The following is a 12,308-nucleotide window of genomic DNA, read 5'->3' on the forward strand; positions in this document are numbered from 1 at the left end:
TAACTGGAATTACAGGCAATTGTGAGCTGTCGTGTGGGTGCTGGGAATTGAGCCTGGGTCCTCTGGAAGAGCAGTCAGTGTTCTTATAACCACTGAGCAATCCTTCCAGCCTTGCAATAACTGAAGGTGACATAGGACCAAGGCCTGACAACCTGATATAAACTAGGCTGACCAGTTTCTATTCCTTGGAAATTGGGATACACACACACATTGGGTTTTTTGTTTCCTTGTTTGAGACGGTTTCTTTGTGTAGCCTTGGCTTTCCTAGAACTAGCTTTGTAGATAAGGCTGGGTACTCAATAAGTACTTGCTGAATTTAGTGGCAGACCAACAGGAAAGCAGTTTGTTAGATGACAAATACTTTTTACATCTAACTTTCCTTTGGGTTTTCTTTTCTACACAGAAAAAGACAATCATCAAGATGTGTGTGAGGGACTTAATCTCATTCCGTTACACTCAAAGGCTGTCTTTCATTACGTGGCAATTACATGCCAATTCAAGGGAAAATTTAAGGGTAACATGAATCCAATGAGAATGAGGAATGCTGTGTTTATTCATCCCCCCTCACTGCCAGGCATGGTCTCTCTTGGCTATCTTGGAACTCATGATATAGACCTGGCTGGTCTTGAACTCACAGAAATCTTGCCAGCCTCTGTATGCACCCACTATGCACTTTTGACAAAAGTAGTTCTACTGAAGGCATGTGAAAGTTCACAAAATCAGAATTAAATGGTGGAATGAAATGTCTTAATTTTTATTGTCTTCACCCTCAGTGGCATCCTTCCAAGGATTATAAACTCAATGTTATCCTTGTTTTGTTTTTTGTTAAGTTTAGAGACCAAGCGAATGGATGCCAGTCTTAACAGATGCAGAGAACGCACAAGTTGATAAAAAGGAAAGGAAAAGTACCACTGATAATAAAGTTAATCTAAGAATATTCTCTGAGGCTGGATGCCCATGGGGTTCAGAGGGTACACGGTAGCTTTCCTGGAAGTTGTGGACTTTCAAGTTGGCTCCAAAACCCACACACCAGCTCACTTGTCCAGGGGTTCTGGTGTAAGTTTTTTTTTTTTTTTTCTTGTTAAAATTAGTGATCAGAATAGTGGGACTATTCTGGTTACCACCGACTGGAGAAGAGAGCACAGATAAGAAATACTAAAGGATTCTTTCAACGGCTCAAGTTTCTTTGGCCACTGAAGTCCAAGCTCTTCCCCAAAGCAACCATGTTCGTCCGGGGAGTAGTAAGGTTTTCCAAATCACGACGCCGGGAGTGGTCTTGGGACTCCGAGACTGAGGACTTGAGCGGGGTGAGACACTCGGGCGAGTTCCCTCCGCCGCCGAGGTTGAGTGCACACATTTTACAGAAGCTCACTGAGGCCGGGACGGGGCCACTTTTCGGGGCGGCACCGGAAGAGCGGGGTGGGAGTGGGGCAAACGGGAGGGGCGGTCCTCCGAGGGCCGGCAGCGTGGGGAGGGACGCCTCGCAGCGCCCACCCGGAGGGCGAGCAGTGGCCGACCCAGGCCGGCAGCAGCGGACAGCGGCCAACTTCCGGGTCTGGAACGGCTCCGCCCTCCGGGCTCGCCCCCGCGGCCTCGGGGCGCATGCGCCGCCGGCCGGGGCCCGACCCAACTCACCCCGAACAACTAATCCCCGTCCCCCATCCGCCCGCCCGCCCGCTCGGGGCGTACCATTTGCTTGACGGGGGGGGACGCCACCCCCCGCGGGCCCCTCACGCGGGCGCCTGGCCTCAGGCGGGGGCGTAGGGTACCCGGCGGAGGTCCGGGGCGCCGCTCGCTTGGGGAGGCCGCCCGAGCCCGCGCCGCCCGGCCTCCGGGCCGCCGCACAAAGTGGCACGCCCCGCTCCCAGCTGATCGGCTCCGGCGGCGGCTCCCCCGGGCGAGACCATCGCGCCGCCTCGGGAGGGGTGTCCTCTGAGGGGAGGGGGGCGGCTCGGCCATTGTCCGGTCAGCGCCGTCTAGCGGGGGGGGGAGGGGAGGCGATTACGGAGCGAGCGTGGGGGGGGGGCGGCGGGCGTCACAGCCGGCCGCTGCGACTCCACAGCCGGCGGGGGCCTCGGGTACGTCCCCCACCCGGTGCCGAGCCCTCCAGCGTCGCCGCACGGGCCCGCGCCGTGGCCGGACCGCGGGGGAGAGAGCCGCCGAGGGCGCCGGGTCCCCCCTCGCCCGCTCGCCCCAGCTCCTCCTCCGCAGCGTCCCTCCCCCCTCCCCGCCGCCCGGCCCCCCCCGCCCCGCCGGCCGAGTGGTGCCGCCCGCCTCCAGCTGACCGGCCTGGAATCCCGGCTCCAAGTCCCGGACTCGCGCCCGCCTGCGCGCCCGCTCCCTCCCCCTCCCCCCGCCCCGCGCCCCCCGCCGCCGCCGCCGCCGCCGCCGCCGCCGCCTCCTCCGCCGCCTCCGCTCCCCTCGAGCGGGGCCCGGGCTCAGCCGCCGCCACCGCCGTCGCCTCCGAGCTCCGCCGCCGCCGTCGCCGCCGCCGCCGAGCGCCATGGGAGACGCCGGGAGCGAGCGTAGCAAAGCGCCCAGCCTGCCGCCTCGCTGTCCCTGCGGCTTCTGGGGGTAAGTGGTGGGGGCAGGGGCGCGGGCCCCGGGCTCCGGGGGGGTGGGGGGTGCTGGTGGGGTGCGGGGGGAACCCGAGGGAGCCCCCCCGGGAAGCTGGGCCGCGGAAGCCGGGCCTCGGGGGAGCGGGCGGGGACCGTGGCCTCGGCCCGAGGAGGGCTGCGGGCAGGGGACGCTGAGGGTGGGCTGGGGAGGAGGAGCGGGAGGAGGAGGAGGAGGCCACCCCGGGCCGCGCTGCCCCTCAGTGGGACTCGCCGTCCCCAGGCCGGCTCTGGGTGAGGGGCCACGGGCGAGGGGGCAGGGAGGAGGCGGCGGTGCTGGCACTTGGCGGTGGGGCAGGGCTCCCCCATTTCCCCCTCAGCCTGTGGAGGCCGGTCCGTCTCCCCTCCCTGCCCCTCCTCCCCATCTTGGTAGGAGTTTGGTGCCCAGCCATCAGGAGGGTATTTCCTCTGACTTTTTCACCTCCCCCTCCTCCCTGCTGCTCCCCGGGAGATTTGCATCATCACTTCCTAAATTATATCTCACTCCCCAGTTGCTTTTAGGAAACTTGTCCACACGTTTTATGTTGGTACAGGTCCATAGTCCCGAATTCGGGCTTGGAGAGTAAAGTTAATAGGGTTATCGAGGGTCTCACTTTTAGCTAAAACACGTTATCAGGGAGTGTGTTTAGATTTCCTTATCCAAAAAACCCAGCACCACCAACAGCAACAACGCCCAAACAACAAACCCCTAAAACAAACAAAAAACCCAACTAAAACGAACCGAAAACAGAAACATCCCAACAGAACCTCAAGTCAGCCTGGCTAGTGGAATGTGAGCCAGTTTTCTCATTGGCTCTCAAATTCCTCTTTCCCTATTAAAATTAAGGAAAAAAAAAGTTCACAGCACAGTGTTACCGCATTAGGGTGAGTTGGGGTGGGAGAGAGACAGGCAGGCAGGTAGATATCTGGGACCCCCTCTTCTACCCCCAGCTATAGTTTAAGTTGTTCTTGGAACACTTTGGGTTTTCTAGGTTGTCACCTAAACAGTTGCTGTAATCATAGCTCATGACTAGTTCTGTGTAAGGAAACTGGAGGTTTAAAGAGCAGCTTTTGTGATTCAGGGTTGGTTTTTAATTTTTTTTCCTTGTTTTAAAGAGTGTATTGGGGTATTGATGAAGGAGATGGCTGTTTCTAGTGAAGACATCTTGGGAAGTGGCTGTTCTGTAGTTTAGGAATGGTTGATACATAAAGATAGGCTTAAGAGTTAAGGCGAGGAGGAAGTGGATTTTAATGTAGATTTTCGTGGAGTTTCTCAGTTCAGAGGTTTTGAAGTGAATCCTCCTTTTCAAAAAATTCTGTGGAAGGGCATTAGTCAAGAATTAAGTCATAGGATTACCAAAAAGTATTTTAGCTGTAGAGTCTTTTCATTTTAATTTGATTTAAAACATTTAAAAGTTTATTTTGAACTTTATTATAAAAAATATTGCAAAAAAAAAACACACCAAAATTAACTAGGTCCAAAGACTTTACAGCTGGAGCTGGGGTGTCTGTGAAGTGCTGTGGGGTTTGCGTGGACAGTCCAGCTCTCCTAGGGATCTTAGAAGATTATCTGTTACTGGATGGGGCAGCATGGCTAACTTGCCCCTTCTTGCAGGGAGCGCAGGCAGGGTGTGGTGGGCGAGTGCTTCAGAGTGCTTTGTGCCATCAATTATGACATCACTTAGGAAAAATGTAGTGTCACCAGCCCTAGATTGTAACTTACTGTGGGACATGTGGCCTGAAGAAAGTAGCTCCCAATTGACCGCCTCTGAGACGGCTCAGGGTGTAGCTTCCTGGCAGCATGCTTTTTTATGTCTCTGCTAGTGAATCCTTACTTTCGTCAAGGCTTAGAAATGAGAGAAGTGGAATGGCCACTTGCCTTCAGCCAGCAGATTTTGAGTCAGACTAAGACACGTTGTCTTCTAAAGCATGCAGGATTCCTTCATTGATACTTTCAGTCTGGCCCCTTTATGAACTTTGGTTTGCCTAAGAGAAGTAGTGAGCACAGAGCCAGTAATTATCTAGTAACACGTTTTAACACACCTCTTTTAAACCTTTCCTAAGGGTGATTGTAGACACCTGTGTAGTTTGTAATTTATGCAAAAGAATAGTCAAATTGTTGTCTTTATCATGTCATGTCTGATTTTAATCATCTTCCTCTGTTGCCCGTGCCATAATTACACAATTTTTATCAGGGAAACTTAGAATATAGTCAACGCAGATATTTGAGTGCCCCTGTTGTAGTGGTGGCTTGCCTCATCTTCAAGGGTTTGAGGCAAAGAGAAGTAAATTGATACAGTTGAGTAGAAGGTCCGGCTGCTCTGAGAGGAGCAGCTGCCCTAGTAAGGTGGAGGTGGATGAGAAGGGCCCTGGAGAAAGTGACCGTTCAGCAAGGATCTGTAAGAAGGGCAAAAGAGAGAAGTGTTTCAGGCAGAGGGAAGGGCATGGATGAACGCCAGGAAGTGAGGGAGAGGTTGAGGAACAAAGTGGCCCATGGGTAGATTGTGAAGAGGGATCGGCCGAGGTGAGGCTGAGGAGGTGAGAAAAGTGGTGATAATGGCTCCATGGATAGTGCTGAGGCCTTTGGACTTTTATTCTGAGTGCAGTGGGGGAGTTAATAAAAGAACTTTGAGCTTTGACTGACATGATGGCCTTTGCTATGAACGGTTGGTTATTGGTTGATCTTGAGAGTGGCTAGGTTGTGTGGGTGTGATTGTGTGTTTGGGTGAATGTGGTATTTGTGTTATGGAAGGTTGCCAGAGCCGGAGATACAGAACACTCGTCAGTAGTAGTAGTCTGGGCCAGCTGTGTCGGTGGCAGGAACCATGTCATGGATGGGAAGAATACAGAAATGGTATGGACGCAAAGTCATCAAGGAATATCTTTGTCTTTTTCCCTGCGTGAAAACAAACAAAAAAATATGTTCCTAAGAGATTTTGTGCAGCACAGCACTCTGGAAGCTGCAGGTCTTTAAAATGAGCTGGCCAGGGCCCACACCCAGGCATTTGTAGAGGAGCCTCTCAGCAGAATTATTCTGGCACCAGGAGAGTAAAGGGAGTTCCTTTAGAATTGCTGCTTTCTCCAGTGACTCAGGCTTCAGTATCTGCTGCTGAGCATTGTCTAGTCAGGACAGCAATCACAGGGGCTTGGCAAATTGGAGAGCTTTGAGCTCTTTCTTGTGGGCGCACAATAGGAAGGAGAATGCCAAGAGGAGCATACAGTTCAAACGAGTTAGTTAGTGCTCAGAACAGGCGGCTTCCAGCTCTGTCTCTGTTGGTTTATATTGAGTCGTGGGGACGAGTAGTTGGTCTAATCTATAGAGACCATCTCCTTCCTGGGAAACTTGGTACCTTGGAGATTGTTGAAGACTGCTCTGTTTATAGAACTTGAAAGTTCTTTATATAGTAGATACTGTGCCTTTTAGGATTAAAACAGTGTGTTTCCTGTAACTTGGGCTTAAAAGATTTAGTGAAATAGGAACATTGTCTTGGCTCATGTTAGACATTTTGTAATCAGGTATAAAAGCATTTATAGATAATTGGTGTATTTGAAATAAAATTGTCAGTACATTTCTTTAATGTGAATACACTTTCCGTTTTCTCCTCCCCCTTTTTCTCTTTTTGAGGCAGAATTTTATTATGTAGGGCAGGCTAGCTAGGAGCTCGATGTAGCTCAGGGTGGTCTAGTTGGCTTTCCCTCCCTTGGTGCTTTGATTACAGGTGTTTACTGCTACGCTTAGCTTGAAAGTACTCTCAAACTATTTAGATACAAGTGGTATTAATTTAATACATTTAAAATTGTTCATACACTTAAATTTACTGAGGCACAACTGTTTCATAAATACTTTAGGAAGTTGTTGAACATTTAGGTGCGATTAAGTGCCTTTAAGTGATGGCACTTGGGAGGCGAGGTAGACGGGTGTCTGTGAGTTCAAGGCCAGCCAGAGCTTTAAAAAAAAAATGCGCGCGTGTGCGCGCGCGCGCGCGCGCGCACACACACACACGCACACGCACACGCACACACACGCACACACACGCACACATATATATAAAGCAAGAATATACTGTGTATATTCTAGAACAGTAGGTTAATTAGGATGGAAGATCAGACTGTTCCACCCCTAATTTTACTTAGTATAAACATGCATTTACTTCTGTTGACATTTTATTTTCACAGTTGGAGATAGTCTGTGTCACAGTGAAATAGTATGGAAACTCTGAGAGGGTCTATTTGCGCAGTAGATAAATATTGCAGGGTAGCAGCTGTAAAAGTTCAGTCTGATGTTTGTGAATAATTATTTAGCTGTGAGGCTTAACTAGGTAAACTGTTGATTATTTAGAAGATTATAGGAAGAGAAGCTCAGGTTGATGACAAGGCTTAGTGTATAAAGGCCCATGTTGTGCAAGTCTGATGACTAGAGTTCAATTCCTGGGACCCACAGGATGGAAGGAGAGAACCAACTCCTACAGCTTGTCTTCTGACTTCCACATGTGTGTCATGACATGCATGTCATCCATCCATCCATACAAATTAATAACTTAAGAAGTCATGAAATGTGGGTACATTTTAAAAAAAGTATTTTTTATTCTTTGACGTTTCATATACCTGTACAGTGTATGTTGGTTGTATACCTAATTCTTCCCTTCCACTCCTCTAGGACACCCCTCACTTCTTCCATGTGGGAGCTCTCCCCACCCTTGTGTCCTCTTTTTTGGGGGGGCAATCCAGTGAATCCAGTTATTGCTGCCTGCTGGAATGTTGGCTGATCTTGGCTCTAATGGTGTGTAGGTCTGGTGCATTTAACCCCGGCTGCAATGAGTTCATGAATGCAGTGGCCATGTCATGGCATTTCACAGGACTCCCTATCCTCCAGCTCTTAGACTCTTTCTGTCCCTTTCTTCTGTCATGTTCCCTGAGCTCTGAAGCGTGTGTGTGTGTGTGTGTGTGTGTGTGTGTGTTTGGGGTTTTGGTGATACAGATGTCCCATTTTGGACTCAGTGCTCAACAATCAGTCTTGTCATGTTGGCTAGTTATGAGTCTTTGTACCAACTGCTGCCCATTGCAGAAAGCAGCTTCTGAAGTTTGTGGGTGTAAACATTTACAGAAGGTAGTTTGACAACGTGTCAAATATTAAGACACCTTTATGTTTCTCAGGTGTGTTGGAGTATCTTTTTTTCATCTTTTCACCCTCAGGTAGTGTTTGTCTTGTGGTGAGCTATGTTTCTTGGAGGCTGCATAGATGGTCTGTGCTTTAAAAAAACATGACCCGTGTTTTACGTGTGCGAGTGTCTTCCCTGCATTTCTATCTGTGCCGTGTGCACGCGGTGCCCTTGGAGGCGTGTGCTGAGGTGGTATGTGCTGTCACATGTAGGTCCTTTGGAAGAGCAGTCAGTGCTCTGAACCATCACTCCTGGGCTCTGCTTTTTGATATGCTCTACTAGTCGGTTTGCGATTGGGAAGTTGAGACCATGAACAGTCCTCTCCCCCTTTCTTTTTATTTTTTGGAGAGTCTTACTGTGTAAGCCCTGTCTGGCCTGGAACCTACCGTGTGGACCAGTGGTTCTCATCCTGTGAACGGCCCTTTCATATGTAGGGGCCTCCGAAGACCATCAGAAAACTCGGATGTTTACATTACTATTTATAAGAGGAGCAAAATTAGAGTTATGAAACAGCAATGCAAATTATTTCTATGGTTGAGGGTCATTCTAACGTAAGGAACTGTACTCAAGGCTTGCAGCATTAGGAAGGTCGAGAACCACTAATGGAGATCATGCTGGCCTTGAACTCATAGAAGCCACCTGCCTCTGCCTTCCAATTCTTGGAATTAAAGGTGTGTACCAGGACATTTGGCAATATTCAGTTATTATTGAAAAGTGTATATTGACGCCTGTCATTTTGTTTAGTTTTTTTTTTTGGGGGGTACTATTTGATTTTTTTCCCCTTGTTCATCTCTTTCATCACTTAATTCTAATGTGGTTATTCTTTACCTAATGGATTTTTCTCTTCATTCCTTCAGTTTTTTTTTTTTTTTTTTTTTTATAGAACTGGCTTAGTAATTATGGAAATTTTAAATTTTCCCTTCAGTTATTACAGATAGCTTTTCTGGGTATAGTAGAGTTGGCAATTGTTGTCTTTCAGAACTTGAAATATCTGTCCAGGTCCTCCTTGCTCTCAAGTTTCAGCTGAATAATCTGCTGTTGTTATGAATGGCACCTTATTTGTGACTTAGTCCTTCTTTCCTGCTGCTTTTAATACTCCCTTTGTTTTATATTTCATGTTTTAATTATAGTATGAGAAATGCTTCATTTCTAGCTTTGTCTCTTTAGTGCCCTAATGTCTCATATCTTTTCAAACTTGGGAAAATATTGTTACGATACTTTAAAAACATTTATTTTTTTTGAAGATTATTTATATGTATATGTGTCTGTTTATATGTGTGGGAATGTTTGCCATGTGTACCCTTGGATCGCCTGGAACCAGTTACAGGAGAGTGACAAAGGGCTGCCAGGCCCGAGTTCTGTGCTGTGGAGGGGGAGAGCAGCTGCCTGTGGGGGCGTCCCTCCAGCGTTCGCTCTGCTTTCAGAACGGGAGCCTTCTCCGCTGTGCCTGTTAGCCTTAGGTTTGGTCTTAGAGTGTTGTGTATATCTTCAGTTCCCACTGGTACTTCATTACTCATTTTATCTTTGCTCTTGTTTGATCCAGTGTCTTTACCTTTTCTTCAAGCCCAGGAATTCTTTGCTCTCTTTGAGCCCTTCTATTGGTGAGGCTTTGCTCAGAACTTTTTGACCTTTTTTCCCTTTTTCCTTTTTCTTTTTTTTTAGTTTTTCTTTTCTCTGTGTAGCCCTGGCTCTCCTGGAACTCAGTATGTAGGCCAGACTGGCTACCCCTGCCACCTAAACTCTGGGATTAAAGGCGGCATCACCACTGCCCAGGCAACTTACTGTAGTGTTTTTTTTATTTTTTATTTTTTATTTTTATTTTCAGCTTTTTTAAGTGTTTGTCTGTTGAATTCCTCTGTCCTATATTTCATCATCTTCCTTATTTCACTCAGCTGTTCGTGTTCTCAATGAAGAGCTTACTTTCTTGGAGCATACTTTTGAATTCTCTGTCTGGAATTTTGTTTAATTCACTGTGACTAGATGCCATTTCAATGAGATTAGTTTTAAGGAGTTTTTTTTGTAATTATTATGTTACTGTGCTGGGATTGACACATTTGGTGTTACATGGTTAATTATTACTTAGCAGCAGGGTTCTCTTATTTGTGAGTGTTCCTGCAGGATTTGGATGCAGAGTTGAGTGTATTGTTCAGAAAACAGTTCCTCAGCGTAGGAACTGTGGGTGCCTGATAGAAACTCTGAATTATTCCCTGAATACTTGAATATAAACACTGTGTAGATACCTGATGTCCAACTAAATAACAGTGCCTCACTTGACTTGAGGAGCTGTTGGAGGCTAAACAGCTGTGGATGATTACTTATGGAGTGCATTTGGATTATTATTCAGAATGAGAGGGAAGTAGGGTGAGTAAGGAGAAGCAAGATTAAATAGTAGATGAACTTTGAACAGGAAAAAATAAAGATGGGAAGACAAGATGGGATCCTGTTAGGATCCACAGAGTACAGATTGATTAGAGGTATGGAAGGTTGTAAAAGGAAGAGGGGTTAATGATGAGAGCAAGAAGAAAAAAATGAGAGGAGGGTGTAGGAGGTGTGGCTGAAGAGAACAGTAAGGAATACCTTTGAATACCTTTGAGGGACATCCAGGAGTCCTAAAGCCCGAGCAGCAGCGTAGAAACAAAGCAGAACCATTGTGAGACACATGTGCCTGGGGAAAATGAAATGATAGAAAAAAAGAAATAAACACAGCCAGTGGTGGTGGCTCACACCTCTATCCCCAGCACTCAGGAGGCAGAGGATCTCTGAGTTTCAGGCCAGCCTGGTCTACAGAGTGAGTTCCAGGACACCCAGGGCTACAGAGAAACCCTGTCTCAAAACAAACAAACAGAAAATAAAAAGTAAAAAGAATACTTGCAGAGTGACTTGCTAGGTTGTAGTGCTGCATTTTAAAAGGTGGCACCTCAGCCCTCTCTGCTTCATCGGGTTTCATGTGGTGCTGTGTGGCTAAGGGTTGAGTTGAGAGCTAGGGGTCTCCCACGCTGTTCTCAGAGTCTGTTGTGTGTGGGTGGTTGTTTGCTGTAGTTCCGTACCTCTTCAGTCCACCTTGTCCTCCAGGTCCTGTGTGTGAGAAGCAGCACTTCCTTCCCAGTTTCTGCTGTCCTCTCCACAGGTGCACTTTGGAAGGAAGTGGACTGTTTCACCTTTGTGCTTAGCTCTGTTGAAGTGGTTTGCGTGTGAGATGTGATAGGTTGTGGGTGTGTTTGAAATGAAGTGAGGCAGATACTCAGATTGAAACAAGTTCAGAAAATTCTGTTCTTTTATTTACTTAATGTTTTTGAGAGGGTCTTACCACATAGCTCTGTTTAGTCTCAGACTCACAGAGATTTGCATCTGTGTTTGCCTCTGTGAGTGCTGGGTTTAAAGAGGTGTGCTGCTGTGTCCAGACAAACGTCTGTTTTTGAAGTGGTTACTCGTAGAAAGTTGATTGAAACATAACTTATTTTGTTCCTCTAATTTTTAGTAATCAAAGACACGGTTACCTTAAGTGGAAAATGGAATGTGTGTGTATACTCGCTCTGCCCTGGTGCCCAGTCTTTGTTAATTATAGTATCATCTCATTGTCTCCACTGTTGCTCTGTGTCTCATCTTCTTGTACCAATGGTTCCTAGCAGTGTGTGTCTGTGGTCTGTGTGTCTTAGTTACACCCTTCCCGCCTCATTAGTCTTGGAATGACACTTAAATACCTGGGCATTCAAATTCATGTGGACACTGTGAGTCCCTGGTAATCAACATGTTCATGTCAGTGATGTCACCGATTATCCCTTGATCATAAAGCCTCCTTGCACATGCCCTAAACGCAAAGCCTTGTCTGTGCAGTTTTGCTGCGTTGGAGCTGAGGCTGCAGCATGGTCTGAAGTGCTCATTCTAAGCACACTCACCTCCCTACCGATCCCATTTTCCTTGTTATGTTTGGATCGTTCAGAAAGTGTGACACTTGCTTCTTAGATATGATGAAATGTGAACGATGATTAAGAGCAACACAGAGTAACCCAAACATGGTCTTGGTGTCTGTTGGTTCAGGCAGTCATTTTTAAGAGTTAGGTCTAGTTAACATAGGTATTTGACTGTTTTTGTATATTGTACTTTTTCTATTACCCATCATTCAATGACTTTTCCTTATTCATTCTCACCACACTGCCCTCAAGAAAAAGAGGATAATTCAGTATTTAGGTTTTTAAAAATATTTTTTATTGGATGTTTATTTTACTTTACCTATATAAGTGTTTTGCCTGCACATTTTCAGGTGTATCAGAAGGGGTTGAGTCCCCTGGAGTGGATGGTTGTGAGCCGTAGGAACCAAACTTAGATCCTCTGGAAAAGAAGTGTGCCAGCGCTCTCGCTCCTTATTTTTCAAACTTTATGTATGTGTGCATGTCTGACTATGTATGGTATGTGCGTGTGAGGGCATGTGTCCGTGGAGACTAGAGATGCTGGGATCCCCTGCAGCTACATCCACAGGTGGCTGTAAGCCTCACGGTGCTGGTGCTGAGAGCCAAACATGGAGCTCTGGAAGAACACTACTAACTCCTAACCACTG

At 47.4% G+C, this 12,308-nt stretch overlaps 1 protein-coding gene across 2 annotated transcripts in view; it reads left to right on the top strand.

Annotated features, from left to right (window-relative positions):
- Positions 1 to 2,324: 2,324 nt before the first annotated feature.
- Positions 2,325 to 12,308, top strand: part of Zfand3 (zinc finger AN1-type containing 3) — a 212,435-nt gene continuing 202,451 nt past the window's right edge. Inside the window, exon 1 of one of the 2 annotated variants that reach the window (XM_021633465.2) lies at positions 2,325 to 2,574. In XM_021633465.2, the coding sequence (XP_021489140.1) occupies positions 2,504 to 2,574 (71 nt within the window). In that variant the 5' untranslated portion in view covers positions 2,325 to 2,503. The remainder of the gene's footprint in view (positions 2,575 to 12,308) is intronic. The other variant, XM_060369204.1, reaches the window with a different exon arrangement.

Source organism: Meriones unguiculatus, chromosome 16, assembly GCF_030254825.1.
Source record: "Meriones unguiculatus strain TT.TT164.6M chromosome 16, Bangor_MerUng_6.1, whole genome shotgun sequence".
NCBI lineage: Eukaryota > Metazoa > Chordata > Mammalia > Rodentia > Muridae > Meriones > Meriones unguiculatus.